Below are 18,957 nucleotides of genomic sequence, written 5' to 3' on the forward strand. Positions count from 1 at the left end.
CCTGACACCAGCCATAGCCAGTAAATTTAATGATGAGGAATGCTTAGAGTTTCAATTCAGCAATACATAGAGGACTACACATTTCCTCCATTGCTCAAAAAGTTAATCACTGGTGTTTACACATAACATAAAGTTCCAGAAGTTATTTGTGAAGACTATACGTTTGGGGGGGGGGGGGGGGGTTAGATCACAGGTCTGCATATTGCAGAGTGCACTAGGTTTCTAGCATGTTGTCATCATATACCAAAACTATAATTATCTGACTTCTATAACAGTATAATTAGCATTTAAGCATTATTAGCATTTAAGAAATATTCTAAATTTGTGTTTTTTCATTTTTCTCACAGCTACTAGAAAAGGGGCTTCCTAGTATGCAACAATCACTGTTGCAAATCATCTACAGTCTTCTTAGTTATATGGACCTCTCAGGAATTCCTGTAAAACAATTTAACATAGAAGTGTTAAAGACAATTGAAAAATATGTACAGGTAAGTACGGTATTCATAGAAACTGTACAAAGCTAACCTTAACTTATTAATTCACCCCAGAGCTCTCACTGACCACTTCACTTTTCACTTATCAATAGACCACACATTTCTCGTTCAGTTTAAAATTAGTGAACTGTGGGTTTGTTGATAAATCAGAAATGAGAGGGGGAGGTTGAAAGGGATAGGAACAATGGTTCCTATATTTTGAAATGTTACATTAATAGGTTACCTCACCTAAGGCTCCATTGTGGACTGCATGTGTACTGTGCTAACCAATTCCAAATATCTATCAAATCCAAATTCTAAGCTCTTGTTAAACTGCAGAATTAAATAGTTTTTGCATGGGTGGTGGTGGTTTCCTGCCTTTGTTTTACACATGTGGTTCATTTGACTTTAGGTAAAAACTTCTTTTAATCCAACCAATTCTAAATCCATATTCAGTCCAAATTCTAAACTCACAGTTGATCTGCAGAATTCAACCATTGCATGATCCATTATATGGATGATTTTAATTTTTCCAGGATTATATTTCTAGATAATACACTAATAAAGCAAAATCTGAAGGGATCAGAGAGGTCCTGTGATAGGCAAAGACATGCAGCATAAATTCCTTTGATCAAGATTGTTCAGTTCCTCTCAGAGTCACATGTGGAATCCTGTCCTTGCGAATCCTTCACACAGTCGATATCTTTTCATGGAGTTTTGACATTGGGAGAAAGAGAAAATTATCCATGCTCTTGGAACATCTCATATAGACTACTGCAGCATGCTCTACATGGGCTTACCTTTGAAGACTGTTCGGAAGCTTCAAGTGGTCCAACGGGCGGCAGCCAGATGGCTCATTGGAGCAGTGTACAGGGAGCATACAACCCTCATGTTGCATCAGTTCCACTGGCTGCCAGTCTGCTACCAAGCACAATTCAAAGTGCTGGCTTTAGCCTATAAAGCCCAAAACGGTTCCAGTCCAGCTTACCTGTTCGAATGCATCTCCCCCTATGAACCATCTCGGAGATTAAGATCTTCCGGGAGACCCTGCTCTCAGTCCCGCCTCCTTCGCAGTCGGTGGGGACAAGAGACAGGACCGTCTCAGTGGTAGCCTCTCTGCTATGGAACTCCCTCCCCAGGGAAATCAGATCTGCCCTCTTGGCCTTCAGAAAAAAAGTGATGACATGGCTTTGGAACCAGGCCTTTGGTCAGTGAATTAATGCAGTGCTAGAAATGGATATGGAATTTATGCAATACAATTGGAATGGCTCTGGATTACCATTTTGGACTACATGGTTTTTAAGGGTTGCTGCTAAGATGTTTTTAATTATTTTGCTTTTAATGTAATTGTCATTTTTAAGTGATTGTTTGTTTTATAAGGCATCAAATTGTTGCCGACCTGTAAGCCGCCCAAGTCCCCTTCAGGGTGAGAAAGGCAGGGTATAAATGTGGTAAATTAATAAATACATGGGGGTGGGGGGTGAAGTGGATAAGGCTCTTGGTACACTGGATCTGTCACCTTCAGCCATACAGTATATTCCCCCAAACAAGCCAGTGGTCAGTAGGGTTTAGGAAATATCAGAGCACCTATATTGGAATTTTCCTATAGAGTTTTTTTTATTCCAAAGTCTGCTGGTTTCTCCTAATCCTATGTTACATATAAGATAGTTCTCATAACTAGGCTGCAGAGAAGAATTAAGTTCTGTAGACCAAACCCCAATACATTTCAAGCGTATTGACTTTTCATCAGAATATTTTACACACAATGGATTTCTCTTCTCAGCAAAAGCAGACTTTTCACCAAGGAGTAGCTTGATTAGAAATTGTTTTGAAAAAGACAAAAAATCCACAGATGCCAAACCGTACGGTAGACAGCAGTATAAGAGAAAGAAATTAAAATGTTCCCCTTTATGTATTTGGAGGGAGGGAAAACGACTGAAAATATGCTATATCTTTATTCCATGTTCATTTTCATTATAGTTTGTACATTATATATTTTACCAAACTCAAGTTATATTTTGCACTGGAATAATTAGTGAACATTAAAAATTATAATGATATAATTATTTAATGGTAAGCCGTCATATTTCTGGGTTTTTTTAAGCTTCATAACAATTTTTATTTCTATTTAATTTGATCAAAATTTTGTTTTTGTTAATCTTTGTTTCCAGAGCATTCACTGGCGGGAAGCTCTGAATATTCTGAAGTTAGTAGTGTCACGCTCCGCAAGTCTGGTTTTGCCTTCCTACCAGCACAGTGATCTTTCAAAAATGGAAATCCATCGTGTTTGGAACCATGCCTCCAAGGAACTTCCTGGGAAAACGTTAGAATTCCATTTTGATATTACTGAGGTAACTGACATTTTTATCACAAAACCTTTATTTCCAATACCTATTGCTTCAATAGCTCAAGAAAAGGAAAAAATATAGATCTGTATATTTACAGCATTTGTTTTACTTAAGAATACCTATATCACTTTTCATTTCTAAAATCTCAAAGCACTGTATAATAAAAAGAAATTGAATAAATGAAATAGTTCAAAACAATGAAATTGTTAAACAATAAAATGTGAATTTTATTTTTATATTTCGAGGAGGCACTATGTGGGCTTTTTTTTTTTTTTGTCGTGTCAGGAGCGACTTGAGAAACTGCAAGTCGCTTCTGGTGTGAGAGAATTGGCCGTCTGCAAGGACGTTGCCCAGGGGACACCTGGATGATTTAATGTTTTTATCATCCTTGTGGGAGGCTTCTCTCATGTCTCCGCATGAGGAGCTGGAGCTGATAGAGGGATTTGAACCTGCGACCTGTCTTCAGTCCTGCCGGCACAGGGGTTTAACCCACTGCACCACCGGGGGCTCCACTATGTGGACTGTAGCAGGGGTAGAGAGGTGGGGTAGGTCAAATTCGGTAGATTAGGCTCTCCCATTTAGAGTATCCATCATGAGTTGGACCAGTGAACATTGGGGCTTTGTTGTTCAAGCATATCATGTATTCTGTGATAATGATGCATAGAGTGTTCCATACCTGAGATGACCCAGAGAGTGAAGGAGAAATTTTGGGAAGATCTTCAGCAATGGTTTACTAATGATGGCCGCCCCATTTGTCTGATACGATTTTTAAAACACATTAAAATAAAACTGTTTTATGTGCTTTTCAGAAATATATACAATGTTTTTCTAGATAGCTTTGTTCATTTTTATATCCCTTTAAAATGTGGGAGATCTTAATGTTTCAACACCTTGTGTGTGTAGGTAGGTAGAATATATATATATATATATATGTATACACACACACACACACACACACACACACTTGTGTGTGTGTGTGTATACATATAGAGGGAGGGAGGGAGAATATATCTATGTATACACACACACACACAGGTGTTATGTATGATGGTACTTGCTAATAGTTGTGACTATGTAAGTAAGAAAATAGGTAACTAGCAACGATGTAATACAAAAATGTAAAATAGTAATACTTTCCAAATATTTGGCATTATCTTATGGCTTAGGATTCTAGGCCTTGTGATAATATTAAACACAAATCTATTTGTGTCCTTGAGCATACTAGTTTCAGAATTCTCTCTCTCTCTGGTGCTCTTTTATTGTGAGATAGTTATACATATATAGCTATAGATAGTTTGCTGCTTTGGAAAAAAAGTGGTAATTTACATATTTTAGAAAATAAAAACATCCGCAAGTTAAATGATAGTGGTATATTTCTTCTCCTTCTATCCTCCAAATTTGGGATATCAGCTCCCTTCAGTGCACTAAGAGTGTGAACTATTAATGTAACCTCAGCCATAAACTTTGTAATTTACCATTGACTTTGCCCATTGACCATTGCTGTTTATTTTGTTATTGTTCATGACACTTCCCCTAAGAAATAATAATACTGATGTGCATTATGATATTGTTGTAAGGATCTTGGAGTTTGTGTATACAAAACTATAATCTGTTTTATATTTTCTTTGAAGACTCCTATTATTGGAAGACGATACGATGAGCTACAGAGTTCTTCAGGCCGAGATGGAAAACCTAGAATAATGCCTGTCACTCGCAGCACATCTTCAACATCCTCTGGGTCTAATTCCAATGTCCTAGTTCCTGTAAGCTGGAAGAGACCTCAGTATTCTCAGGTAAAATACATATCTAGTTGTTAGAATCGTGCATCATTCTTTTTTTTAAAAAAATGATTAAAACCACACAATTTATGTTTTTAAATATATATACATCAATATTATGGGGTCAAAGGGATGAACTCTTACATTTTGTATCATCTCACAGTTATTGTTCTTAAGCAGATGTAAATACATAATTCAGATGTGGATAAATTGGAATATATATGTGTGTGAGAGTGTGAATGATCGCAATATTCTTTTTATCCTGCTGTTCAATCACTGATTTTTGTACATCTCTCTCTTCTCCCTTTCTCTATTTAAAGAAAAGAACAAAAGAAAAGTTGGTACACGTTCTTACTCTGTGTGGTCAAGAAGTTGGCTTAAGCAAAAACCCATCAGTAAGTCTTCTGTTTTTTTCTTACAGAGTTTATGCATAATTAATTTAAATGTTAAGTTTTAAATCTTATCGTCCATTTATTTTTCTGGTACAATTTGACTCTTTCATAATTAGCAACACTTGACTTTTTTTCAGCCCATTTCAACACTAGGAATTATGTGTCCAAATATTTACCTACAGTTTTTATGCATATTTTGTTTTGTTAATCTTATGGTTATGTTGTTTTTACTTTGTATGTTCTGTGATTTTTACCTGGGAACCGCTCTGAGTCCCCTCGGGGAGATAGAGCGGTATATAAATAAAATATTATTATTATTATTATTATTATTATTATTATTATCATCATCACCGTTATTGGGAGAGTGTCCTTTTAAAGGCCACTCAAGAAAGATGGCATTTGTATAAATTGTATTCAAACTGGGCAATCAAGGAAACAATTAGAGAAAAGAAAATTTCCTTATGAAACTTTTAGCAAATAGAAATGCAAGAAATTTGTCTCTAGCATAAAAGATCATGCCTGAGCCATTGGAAAATGAACAAAATTTCAATAATTTTCCAAAGAGAGGAATGCATGAAACCACAGACCAATTAGTACTACATCTTTTCTGTAAAGCAAGATTAAAGATAAAATTAGCAATCATGTAGAAGGGCCTATCATGCCAAAGAAGCAGCAACATAGCACCATCAAAAATGAGTACTGCCTCACGTTTAAAGAAATGTCAACAAGCATTCAGATGAGTTTAATCCCGTAGAGTCTGTGTGCTTGAGCATTCCAAAAGTTTTTGACATAGTCCCAAAGGTGAAGACTTCAAAGAAAAAGTTTTGTGGAATAAACCTGGGTTAAAGGTGTATGAAGAAAACGGGAAATGGACATGCGGAGTGATCTTGTAGCGCCCTGGAGATTGACTGAGAGTAAAGTTAGTAGCATGAGTTTTCATAGACTACTTCTTCAGAGGCATAGAGTGAAGTGCCTAGGAGTCGCCTTGAGTTGCCTTCGGGCTGAGAAAGGTGGTATATAAATACGGTAAATAAATAGGAACAAACGTTTATAACAGTGGTTCTCAACATGTGGGTCCCCAGATGTTTTTGGCCTTCAACTCCCAGAAATCCTAACAGCTGGTAAACTGGCTGGGATTTCTGGGAGTTGTAGGCCAAAACACCTGGGGACCCACAGGTTGAGAACCACTGGTTTATAGGAAGTCTGTATATATGAACAGCTATAGAAATGAAAAACTTCTAAGTATGGTGATGAAGTGATACATTAACATTGGTTGTTGGGGACAACAAGTAGGAGGAAAAATGTTGCCTACATACCAGATAAGTAGATAACTATATGAATGGTGGAGGGAGTTATTGGAATGTAGTGTGATGCTGTTTGGGAACCAGAAAGCAGATGTGATAAACTGTAGTACTGAAAGGCAAATAATTGCTACATAAGAGGATAATAGACATAAATCAGATGTTAGGAATCAGGAATACACAAAAAAAAAACAGTTCCAGAACACTTCAGTGTTCCTGGACATTCCATTTCTGACCTCAGAACAGCTATCCTTGAACAAAAATACTACCAAGGAAGATTGGAAAGGGGAATAACAGAACTGGAATGTAACATAAACACTAGTTTGTTTCCAGTGATCTCAAGGCATATACCCATATTATAGCACCAGTTAATACACCAGCATCATGAGGGCCTCTTGGCAAGTTTATCAATCTCATTTCATACTACATTCCAGTAACTCCTCATGGCTTCCTTAGAAGTGAGTATGGGAGTTATTAGGAAAAAATTGTAATTGTACAATCTGATTGTCTACTATTAGTTACAGCAGAATACAAATGAGAGTCATTGGGAAAGATTTTTTTTTTGTCGTGTCAGGAGCGACTTGAGAAACTGCAAGTCGCTTCTGGTGTGAGATAATTGGCCGTCTGCAAGGACGTTGCCCAGGGGATGCCCGGATGATTTTGATGTTTTTATCATCCTTGTGGGAGGCTTCTCTCATGTCCCCGCCTGAGGAACTGGAGCTGACAGAGGGAGCTCATCCACCTCTCCCCGGATTCGAGCCTGCGATCTGTCGGTCTTCAGTCCTGTCGGCACAGGGGCTTAACCCACTGCGCCACCGGGGGCTCTATTGGGAAAGATAAAATTCTAGCTATCCAAAGTAAGCAAATTAAATATCTAAATTTTACTTCAGTAGTTCAGGATATCTTGAAAGAACATAGAATCAGTTAGTTCTTACCGATTCACAGAGTATTTATTTATTTATTGCATTTGTATTCCACCTTTCTCAGCCGGGGGTGACCAAGGCGGTTCACAGTCGGCAGCGATTCAATGCCATAGCAATTATAAAAATACAGTTAAAACAGTTATAAAAACAATTGAAACATTTAAAATATGATATAAAAATACAGCATGTAAAAACAAAATCCTCGGCATCTCCTTACTAAAATCATTGTCCAATTGCATCTTCCGTCGTTCCATATATTCATTTTTGTCTGATTATGCTCCAGTAATAAAAGCTTGCTCAAAGAGCCAGGTCTTAACCTTTTTGTGGAATGTCAGAAGGGAGGGAGCCGATCTTATATCCCTGGGAAGGGCATTCCATAGCTAAGGGGCCACCACTGAGAAGGCCCTGTTTCTCGTCCCTGCCAAACTCATCTGTGAGGAAGGTGGCATCGAGAGCAGGGCCTCCCCAGACGATCTTAAGGTCCTAGATGGTTCATAAGGAGGGATACATTCAGATAGGAGTGTAGTCTTAAGCCTGTAAGTGATTTTGTTATCTAGGATGTAGTGCATTTTAAGCAAATCAGAAACAATAAATCACATCTACACACTGCTATCTAAACAGGGAATTTTATTGAACACATAGTGGTCAAGATATATATATATAATGATTGCAGTGAAAACTAGCAATTATTGTGGTAGAACTTCATAAATGAGAAATAGTACGCAGAATGTACACAATACCAGTGCAGTTGCTTTAGGGTGGGAAGAGACAAATTCAAAATGAGCCAAAAAGCAAGATTCAGATGGTCTGAAGTTAAGCAGTGAGAAGCTAAGAAGAGGGAGAAAGAAATAGTTTCAAAAGTAAGAACAAAGTAATTATTTCTCTGTTCTATATACACTATATTCCCAACCTTTTTTTGACCAGGGACCACTTGACCAGGGACCACTCTCCAACATTAGTTCCAAAATGGTTACAAATCAGTTTTTGGTCAACTTTAGATTTGGTTTGGTTATTTGGGGTGTTGATTCAGAAAATTGCATTAGATATACCACATCAGCTCTAGTTTCTGGTACAGAACATATGCCATCCAGTAGTCACCATCTGCTTGCCCACAGAAATGCTCCCTCTTTTGCTCCCTAGAGAAAAGCTGAGAAGTGTTGGCATTCCTTGCTGGACCAATGCAAAGAAAAAGAGGGCAAGCTACCCAGTGATCAGGATTTGTAGGAAGAAAAATAAGTCATCCAGAGTCTCTGGGCAAAATCTTAAATTCTGGGCTGACTGATAGCAGTTTAAAAGGAACAAGACCAGAGTTAGGTAGTGATTTCAACAAAATGCTTCCTGGAGCATTCCCATAAAGTTTTTGCTTGAAGCTTCAAGTGGATCTCACTCCAAATCAGATCTTTTTAAACGACTGGAAAATAAGGTCTCGCAGTTCCTCTAAACAGTGGTTCTCAACCTGGGGTTCCCAGATGTTTTTGGCCTTCAACTCCCAGAAATCCTAACAGCTGGTAAACTGGCTGGGATTTCTGGGAGTTATAGGCCAAAAACATCTGGGGACCCCAGGCTGAGAACCACTGTATCTAAAAGAAAAAGGATCTCTCGTAGCAACAACGTCTGTCGGCACTTCCAGGGAGATATTACATAGTGCTTTGTTTAATAGACAGTACCAGGTAATAGTCTCAGACAAGCATGTATTTAAGCTAGACATCACAAAAGCATTGAGATGATTATCTTTACACCAAGGTGACTTTCCCTATCAGTATTATTTACTTTCTACATTGCATTGTTTACAAAAAGTGTGACGTGTGGGGAGAGAAAGCCTGAAGGTATTAAGCATTTTAGTCATCGGTATTCTTGACACCCTTCGTGGGTTGTTTGGTGTGTGTGTGTGTCAGGAGCAACTTGAGAAACTGCAAGTCGCTTCTGGTTTAAGAGAATTTGCCATCTGCAAGGACGTTGCCCAGGGGATGCCCGAATGTTTTGATGTTTTACCATCCTTGAGGGAGAGGCTTCTCTCAGCATGGGGAGCTGGAGCTGACATAGAGAACTCAACTCACTCCCCAGATTCAAATTGCTGAACTGTTAGTTAGCAATCCTGCTGGCACAAGGGTTTCATCTATGGTGCCACCGGGGGGTTTCTACCCTTAGTGGTGACATTAACAGAATCACATCCTTTTAGAAATGGGTGCTGGCTACAAGATTTGACTAGGAGAGACATTCACAGATAAGTTTTCTGCCCTTAGATAGCAAGAGATTCCATTTTAAAACACAAACATGTGCATACTTGGCAGCAGTGTTGTACAGATGCATACAGCTCACAACATTGTGAAAACATTGGCTGAACAATTAAGCTACTGGTTACATTTCATTTCGGCAAAGGGAGACTGTTCGTTCCAAAACACTTTAAGTTGTCTTAGCAAAGGCAATGGGATAGTTGCTCTGTGAAGCACAGCTAAAACATAACACTGCCTAATTTATCTGCATGTTTTCACTTGTAACGATTGAGGAGGGGGGAAAGAGTCGATTCATTCCCCTTCCCTTTCCGCAGTTGCATTTTGTTCCCATAAAAGCATATACACGCTACGGCAGCATCAATCTGCATCCATTAAGAGGCAATTTGGACGTGTTCCTGCAGCTCAGAGTTGCGTCTTTGCATAAGTTTAATCTGAAGGCACCTGTCCAACATAAATAATAAAAAGGGATCTTCTAAAAATACCCACTGAAGGCATTAGGTGTGTACTGAAAATACAGCCTTCTGACTAGCCTGTTAGACTTTTTGCTCACTGAAAGAGCCACAGAGAAACTGTTCTTAAAAGAAAACCCCTTTTGATTTGTAGGTGATTTTTTCTTCCTGTGGAGATCTGGATCTGATTGAGCACCAAACAAGCCTGGTAGCATCTGAGGACGGCGCACGCGAGCAAGAGAACATGGATGACTCAAACAGCGAGCAGCAGTTCAGAGTCTTTAGGGATTTCGATTTCCTAGATGTGGAGTTGGAGGACGGAGAGGTACAGTACATTCTCTCTGAAAGAACTTTGCTTGTGCTTCAGATTACACCGCACACTAACCCTCCCCAACAAGCAATAATGTTTGCTTTATGTTTTAGCAAAAGCTTAACTGAAGAACTGTGAACATGATTGTAAATAAACTTCAGGGGAATGCTTTCAACGCTGTTAGTGAAGTAGAAAAAGCTTACCACACCCTTCCTTAACCACAAGTGTACACTTTTTTTCCTCCTTTATGTCCTTTTTTATTTTTGTAACATTATCTCATTGGAAAGCTAGAGAGGAACATTTCAACGAACTACATAAAATGCTAAGCTTTGGATTTCATGACCCTTTCACATAACTAATATATTTTAAGTCGACTGATTTATTTTAGCCCCCGTTTTCCAAATATATTCATGTATACATGGATATATATGTGGTGTTTCCACAGCATAAACACAATGAAAATCTGCAACAATGAAAAGTCAAGATACACTTTCTACTGTGCTCTATGTCCTAGCAATTCCATCAGGGAAAAACAGCAGCCTAAGGGCCCAAAATCATGTTTTGGCAGGTAAAAACCTGCCAGTTCATCTTTAACTGTAGTTGCTGCAAGGTCATATTATTCAGTTTACTTCATTCATTTGAAGGGCATTGTTTTTTCTTATTTTTTTATTTATTGTGTTTCCTCTCTTCTTAAAAAAAATTACATTTTAATGGTAATGTAGATATGCTCCCTCTGGGAATAATTATTTCTGCTTGACCAGAAAGAATCTGCATTAGGCAGCGTTAGATGCTGTAGGTTGCCAGATGGTGCTCATGGCATTGTGCCCCACTGTTTTCTAGACAGAAAAAAATGCAGTGAATGTGTTGAAAGGAAAACAAGGACAAAACTTAAATGGTACTCCCACTTGCTATGGATAATATTCCTCTTCTGTTGCTGTCACCTAAAAGAGGACCTTTCAGCAGACAGCAAGAGTGAAAGCACTGGGCAAGTGTGATAATTAACCACTTTAACCACTTCCAGACGTTACTCCCATTCGACAGCAGTGTTACCTGACAGAAACTTGAGAATGTTTAATTAGAAAGCTTAAAAGGATGGCAACACCAGGGTTGCTTGACATAACTTTGAGGCCACTGAGCATTGTTGTTGCACCAATGAGTATGGCTGCTTTGGGAAACTGACAAAGGAATCATAGCCTTTAAGTGAATTACGTGTTCTGGGAAGTTACCCAATGTTTTTAAGGGTTTCATTTGTAGATAGGAAGAGGTACTCCAGAGCTTAGAAAACTATAGTATGCCATTTTAGCCTTTGTCCAGAGGGATGCCACCATTCTGTACAACCACATAATTCTTACTCAGCTTTGGTGGCTTTCCCCCCTGTTTTGATGGTGAATGGCTGCTATAGCAATTATTATTATTATTACTACTATTAATAATAATAATAATGGCATAAACCAGTACAGGTGGTCCCAGTGGTCATCGGTACACTGGGTGCCGTGCCAAAAGATCTCAGCCGGCATTTGGAAACGATGAATATTGACAAAATCACGATCTGCCAACTGCAAAAGGCGACCTTAGTTGGACCTGCACGCATCATTCGAAAATACATCACACAGTCCTAGACGCTTGGAAAGTGTTCGACTTGTGATTTTGTGATATGAAATCCAGCATAGAGATCTTGTTTGCTGTGACATACTGTGGTTTGTGTCAGTAAAATAATAATAATAATAATAATAAACCTTTATTTATACCCCGCTACCATCTCCCGGAGGACTCGGTGCGGCTTACAAGAGGCCGAGCCCGAATACATCAGTAAAAACAACAACAATACAACAAAATAAACTTAAAAACAAAGCAATAAACATTAACAACACACCACAACGCATTAAAATCTATGGCAGGGCCAAATGTAATAATTAAAATTAAAAATATGCTGGGCATGACCAGGTGAAAAGGGTAGATATTTGGAGGGGGATGGGCATGCAGATATCCTGGATCTTTAGTAAAGTGCATTTGGGGACATAATGCTTGGAGTTTCCTTATTCTGGGAAGGCACACTGGAACAACCACGTTTTCATGCTCCTCCTAAAAATTGCCAGCGTTGGGCCATGCCTGATGTCCTTAGGGAGAGAGTTCCAGAGTCGAGGGGCCACCACCGAGAAGGCCCTGTCCCTCGTCCCCACCAATCATGCTTGCGATGCAGGTGGGATCACGAGCAAGGCCTCTCCAGATGATCGAAGAGATTGTGTGGGTTGTGTGATGTTTCGTCTGCATCTATGGCAGGCATCCTCTGAGGATGCCTGCCATAGATGCAGGCGAAACGTCAGGAGAGAATGCTTCTGGAACATGGCCATACAGCCCAAAAAACCTACAACAACCAAGTTGAAAGCTATCAAGTAAAGCTAGGTCAGCAGTAACTTCTGAAACATAGCCATTCTCCCAAGCTGTTGGTATAGCCAATGGTAGAGTAGTTCCAGATCTGATATGGTCAAAATGTGTGGATATTTTCATTAAAAGGGATGATTACATCACCAATAATTCTTTTCATATTGCCCTGGACCTCTAAGTGTAGCCATCATTGTGGCTACACTTAGAGGTCCAGGGGAATATGAAAATGGCTGGAAGTTGTGATTATTTTTCCCAGCAATAATGAGTAGGATCTCATAGTGGTCTCCTATTGGTGCCACATTGGAATACTGTAGAACCAGTGGAGTTGTTCCTATCCATTCTACACTTCCTCTACATTATAGTGGAGCCTCTGGATCAGTGGTTCTCAACCTGTGGGTCCCCAGGTGTTTTGGACTACAACTCCCAGAAATCCCAGCCAGTTTACCAGCTGTTAGGATTTCTGGAAGTTGTAGGCCAAAACATCTGGGGACCCACAGGTTGAGAACCACTGCTCTGGATCCATGGGCTCCAGATATGTGATTTCCACCAACTGTGCATTGCCGCTTAAAGTGGTGGTGATGTGGATGTGCTAAAGCATCTGTCAACACATTGCCACCATTGAATCATACCTCATATATTCATTCACTTTTTTGCATCTATGGCCAATCTTGGAACTAAACCCCACAGATCTGGAGAATCTAAAGCTTGGAAAACCTCCTGATCTGATTTGTGTTTGGTTGGAGGACTGCATGGAGGAAAAAAGCAAAAAAAAAGTTTCATCCCAGTATTACATTCAGTTAAGATTCTATAATATTGAGAGCTATTCTTATTGCAATAGGACCATCTTGGAAGTGGCCTAATTGTTCATGAATGTACATTTTGGGCCTTCTTCAAGTAGCAATTACAACTACTGGTGTACTGCTATAGATCAAAGCAGCTGCCTAAATGTTTTGGCCTACTTAGACTAGCCTTAGACACTCAGGACAGTCACAATAAACACCTGCATGGATTTTGCATGCTTATTTGAAAGTCTAGAAGTTTTATGACTTATGTTCAAAACCTGTATGTCTGAATACAGACCAGTTCCAAGCTGGAGTAATTGCTTGAAAATTATAAAGCGTTCAAAAGTGAGGTGTGTAATGGAAAAAGCATATTCATTTATAACAATAGCCGTACTGTAATGTGTTTCCTGTTATTGAATCTAACGTCTTTTTCCCTGAAATGCCTTACAAAGAACTTTTTAAACAAATACAAATAGAAAAGCAAACTCTTGAAGGGCAACAATATTTTAGTTTGCAATGCATTCCCAGGCATATCTCCTTGGAAAGTACGTCCCATTGAGGTTAGTGGGATTTGGGCACCTTAAGTTAGACCCACACTTTATACTTCCTCTAATATGCATAAATTACCTAAGTTTAGGCCAAAGTAACCGTTTTACCTTGTTTTCCAGCCTAATATTCTGATTTCCTGGTTGTTAAATTGTCTACATCAGGCATGGGCACACTTCAGCCCTCCAGGTGTTTTGGACTTCAACTCCCACGATTTCTAACAGCCAGTAGGCTGTTAGGAATTGTGGGAGCTGAAGTCCAAAACACCTGGGGGGCCAAAGTCTGCCCGTGCCTGGTTTAAAGGGACGCAAAGTGTAGTAATTTAGCATTTCAGTTGAGTCTGTGAAAGCCAGCATCATGAAAAACGTGAATAATTAAATAGATAAATAAATTGGTTGGCTTAGTTGCAATAAGTTAGTTTGTAGGGAGAATGATTATAAGAGCATGTTTAAACTCAGTATGTTTACAAATGCTTTTTTTTATTTGTTTCCTGTTTGTTATATCTGCTATTCAGGAACTTCAGGTAAGATAATGTTATTTGAACTCACATGTGCTAGTACATGTAAAGAATTATATATTCTGCTCTTTTATTGTGTGTATATGTACGTATGTGTTTATGTGTTTGAAGGTGTTTGCATTTCGTGCTATGCTTTAGAAGCAGGTTACAGTCCTAAATATGACTGAATTCAAACATTATACCAAATACAGCATCCAAAGTGATGAGATCCATGACTTCCTGACATTATGGCGCTTATCAGTTGAGATACGAGCCATAAATTGCGTGGTAACAGCAGTGGGAAATCTGCAGCCCTCCAGAGTGCATGTTCCATCAGCTCCAGCTAGCAATGCTGGAGAATGCTGAAAGTTGTGGTCCAACAACATCTGGAGGGTTGCATGATTCCTATCCTTCCGTTATAGAAACCAAAAATGAAAGGAAGACGTCCATGCATCCGTTTTTGCCACTTTGCAATCTGTGAAACAGAATTCAGTTCTAAGTAATTTATTATTATAGTCTTTTAAAAAATGAATTTATTCAAACTGTGGGAAAAATCAGTATTTTTTTAGTTTAAGTTACATGGATCTTTACTGTTGTGTAATGGCATCATAAGATGTAGACATTGTATGATAATCATAATTGTAGAACAAGCAGTCTTCTGATGTGCTGCAGCATCTCAGATATCCTAATGTGTTTTACAGTACTATTTAAAACATTCAGCCAGAATTCCAAATTGTCAAATGAGATTGTGATGAAAGAGCTTAAATGTTGTGAATCATGATAGAAGTATATAGTAAACACAAATTCACTTGTGGAAAGAATAGTTATGTGGTGCAAAACCATGGTTCCACTTTGGTGAATTGGAAAAACCACAAGAATAATCGCAATACTAGGCAAGTGAGTTAACAGCTAGCACGAGCTGTGGTTTGTGCACATGTGATGATGAAAATGGTCAGTTTTTGCATCTTAAATCCTAACTTCACCTCTTAAAAACTTCAGGGGGGTGTTAAAGTTCATACCAGAAGTCAAACTTCAACTTAGTTAACTTCTTCCCTGCCCGATATTATGTTAGGTGTTGTTTATCTGTAAATGTGAAAATAGTCTTGCAAATGCTGATGCTTCCTTCCCACAATCAAGCATGTCTATCAGTGTGAATGGTTGAAGCTATCATCTTAAAAATGTTTATTAGAGGATAGCTACCACTGAACGTATTGAGATATACCTCTGAGTAAACCAGTCTAGGATTGCTTTGCATGACCTAAACTCAGTATTAAATGCATAAATAGAGCATGAATATTTTTTTAAAGAAAAACCTAATCTTTAAAAGATAATTAGTAATCTATGAAATATGATCAGGATTAAAACTAAAGTGCATTGTGCATGCTAAATTGAGAGTGTGTTCAGACCAATATTAACTGCTCATCAATGAGGTGTTTGTGTCTGTAGTACAGAAAATCCAAAATAGTAGTTTGTTGGTGTGCTGATTTCGATGGTTAAAATGGCAGTTGATAGAAAATATTAGTTATGTTTTGAAATAAGTTGTGATAATTTCCAGGAGACAGAAACGCTGCCTTGTGGGTGATGCTTTTAAAAGTCTTTATAAAGTTAACCTCTAAGCCAGTGGTTCTCAACCTGTGGCTCCCCAGATGTTTTGCCCCACAACTCCCAGGAATCCCAGCCGATTTACCAGCTGCTAGGATTTTTGAGAGTTGAAGGCCAAAACATCTGGGGATCCACAGGTTGAGAACCACTGCTCTAAGCTATACCATTCCCCAATGCAAGATTTTCAAGGTCAGACTTTTAGAAGCAAGAGAGTTTGGGAGGCAATGGAAGTATTGCCAAGGGTTTCTTTGTTTGTTTTTCTGCCCACTGTGCACTTTAATTTATACCTTCACCAATTTATGAAACGTTGTACATTGGCAGAGAAAATGAACTAATACTGTGATTGCAGGGCGAAAGCATGGACAATTTCAACTGGGGAGTACGCAGACGTTCTCTTGATAGTCTGGACAAGTGTGATATGCAGCTTCTGGAAGAAAGCCAGCTTTCAGGAAGTACACCCAGCCTAAACAAAATAAACCATGAGGACTCTGATGAGTCATCGGAGGAGGAGGACCTAACAACGAGCCAGATCCTGGAGCAATCAGAGCTGGTAAGTAGTTAAGTTAAGAATCTGCTAAAAAGGGTACTGCACATCCCTTGTATACAAACTGATTTCAAGGAAAATTGGAAGTGGCAGACCTATTGTGGGTAGGTAAGTTCTTAAATGCTTTATGTTTTTCACAGTCTGCAAACATAAAAGGTTTAGGCACAAGATCTGAATACAGGAAACTTCAGATCTGATAAGTAATGTTTTGTTCTGCGAGCGGTTATATGTCATGTTCAATTAAGTGGCCCATTTGAACTCCCTTCACATTTGATAACATACCATTTAGAAAGAATGCTTCTGTTTTCAGTAAGATGTCACAAGAGACAAGGGGAAAATAACTCCTGAAATATCACAGTAAGTTTCCTTTTTGAATTCTGCATAAAAAGCATGTGAAATCAATAAAGCTCAAATGTTTAAGTGATCACTAGTAGAAAATGTTATTTTCAACAATATTATTTATCGGCTGTCCATAAGAGAATGACTTAATATGCTAGGCACAATCCATGCAAAGTTCCCTTGTACACACATCTTTGAAAATGAATGGGAATGCATAAGTCAGTGTTAATTTGTGTTACTTGCGTAGAAGGACTTGTAACCTTAATCGGAATCTTGCTCCTCCATTAACAGATAATGACACTTTCCCCTTCTGAGGACACAAACCACATCGACTCCCTTTCCACACCAGGTGAAGCAGCTTCAATTGCGTCTACAGCTCCGCCTCCTTTCAGTTCAAGAACATCTAGTTTTAATGCTTCTTTGCCTGAAATGAATAATCTCCAGGTGTCAGAAACTTCAAAGGTGAGTGAGTTGTATTTAACAATCCTTATGCGGCAGTCAAAGAGGAACCTTGCATACAATGTTTTCTTCTTCTATTTATTTATTATTTGGTGTCAAAAGAATTGCATAAAATGGATAAAAATAGGAGTACAAGCGGCTAAATAATTTTTGACCAAAACCGGGCAACAGCAACTGCCTTGTCTGTAGCTTTAAACAATTCTTCCTCTGTACATGAAGCAGGGCATTGTGGATAAGCTTACAGGTGCGGAGTCATTTGCTCGGCTCCACAGTCGTACAAGGTGGAAGATTTTTTTTAGGTTGTTCCGTTTTGCCAGCCTGTCTTTTGTTCTGCCCACTCCGCTTCTAAGTCTGTTCAGGGACTTCCAAATTGACCATTCTTGGTTTGCCCCTGGAGACAGACCCTTCGGGGGGGGGGGGGGAATCCAATGGGATTTCCTGGTTTAACTTCCCAGAAGGATGCTCTTGCTGTGGCTGGGGGAACATTAAGAGGAGGGTGGTTCGTATGAAATTTTCCTTGATTTGAGTCTACTGGGAGGAGGCTGATAGCCATGCAATGGGTGGCTTTCACAGTGTTCAACCTTATTTCTCTCACAGTTAGCAGCAACTTCCTGTTGCACATCAAGGGTGGGGGGCAATGGCAAATAGCTTATAGAGTCTATCAACAGGTGTAGATTTGAGACATCCTGTGATTATTCTGCATGTTTCATTCAATGCTATGTTCACATGCTTTGAGTGAACAGACCTATGCCAAACAGGGCAGGCATACTCAGCATACCCTTCTTCTATTTAAAAAATTGATTTTAAGCGAGGTTAACTAGTGCCAGAGATGAATGTACGAGTTTTTCAAGAAAGAGTTCTTGGGAAATGGCAACATCAAACTTCAACCAACTTCAGCACGGAAGTACAAAAATTGCCCTGTGGGTAGAAGCATGAATTCCACTTTTTGTTCCAAAATGTGGGCGTTCAGTTGTGGAGTAGCATGCACTGGACTCAGTTCTTGCCTGTTTCATTTGCTTTTGGAATGCTGATTACAATAATACACTGAGTTTGGTTGTTGTTTTTAAAAAAACAACAACACCCTGTTTTTCTGTATAGCTGCCTGAAACAAATCATGCTTGGATGCAGTTATCAAAGGTTGGTAAAAGCTTCACATCACATATTTATTTCTGAATCTTTATTTTGGGGTGATGGTGGGGAGATGCCTTCTTTAATATTTTTTCCTCCAAATGTAGGTAAATCAAACCAGGAGCAAACAGGACTTTTATTCTCTGAAGTAGTTCACTGTGAAATACTGTAAATGCTTCATGCAAAGCAAGTTGATGGCCATTCTGGTGCAGTATAGATATATGAAGGGAAGTCATAGGGAGGAGGGAGCAAGCTTGTTTTCTGCTGCCCTGGAGACTAGGACGTGGAACAATGGCTTCAAACTACAGGAAAAGAGAATTAGGAAGAATTTCCTAAATGTGAGACCTGTTCAGCAGTGGAATTCTCTGCCCCAGAGTGTGGTAGAGGCTTTTCTTTGGAGGATTTTAAACAGAGGCTGGATGGCCATCTGTTAGGGGTGCTTTTCCTGCTTCTTGGCAGGAATGTGAC

At 39.0% G+C, this 18,957-nt stretch overlaps 1 protein-coding gene across 6 annotated transcripts in view; it reads left to right on the forward strand.

The window, feature by feature from the left end:
- FRY (FRY microtubule binding protein) overlaps positions 1 to 18,957 on the forward strand; it is a 279,389-nt gene that overhangs the window by 233,701 nt on the left and 26,731 nt on the right. For all 6 annotated transcript variants that reach the window (XM_060770859.2, XM_060770853.2, XM_060770854.2 and 3 more), the window contains 7 exons: positions 348 to 488; positions 2,645 to 2,824; positions 4,453 to 4,614; positions 4,920 to 4,994; positions 10,053 to 10,223; positions 16,369 to 16,569; positions 17,194 to 17,364. In XM_060770859.2, coding sequence (XP_060626842.2) covers positions 348 to 488; positions 2,645 to 2,824; positions 4,453 to 4,614; positions 4,920 to 4,994; positions 10,053 to 10,223; positions 16,369 to 16,569; positions 17,194 to 17,364 — 1,101 coding nt within the window. The remainder of the gene's footprint in view (positions 1 to 347; positions 489 to 2,644; positions 2,825 to 4,452; positions 4,615 to 4,919; positions 4,995 to 10,052; positions 10,224 to 16,368; positions 16,570 to 17,193; positions 17,365 to 18,957) is intronic.

The sequence above is a fragment of the Anolis sagrei genome, chromosome 3 (genome assembly GCF_037176765.1).
Source record: "Anolis sagrei isolate rAnoSag1 chromosome 3, rAnoSag1.mat, whole genome shotgun sequence".
Lineage (NCBI taxonomy): Eukaryota > Metazoa > Chordata > Lepidosauria > Squamata > Dactyloidae > Anolis > Anolis sagrei.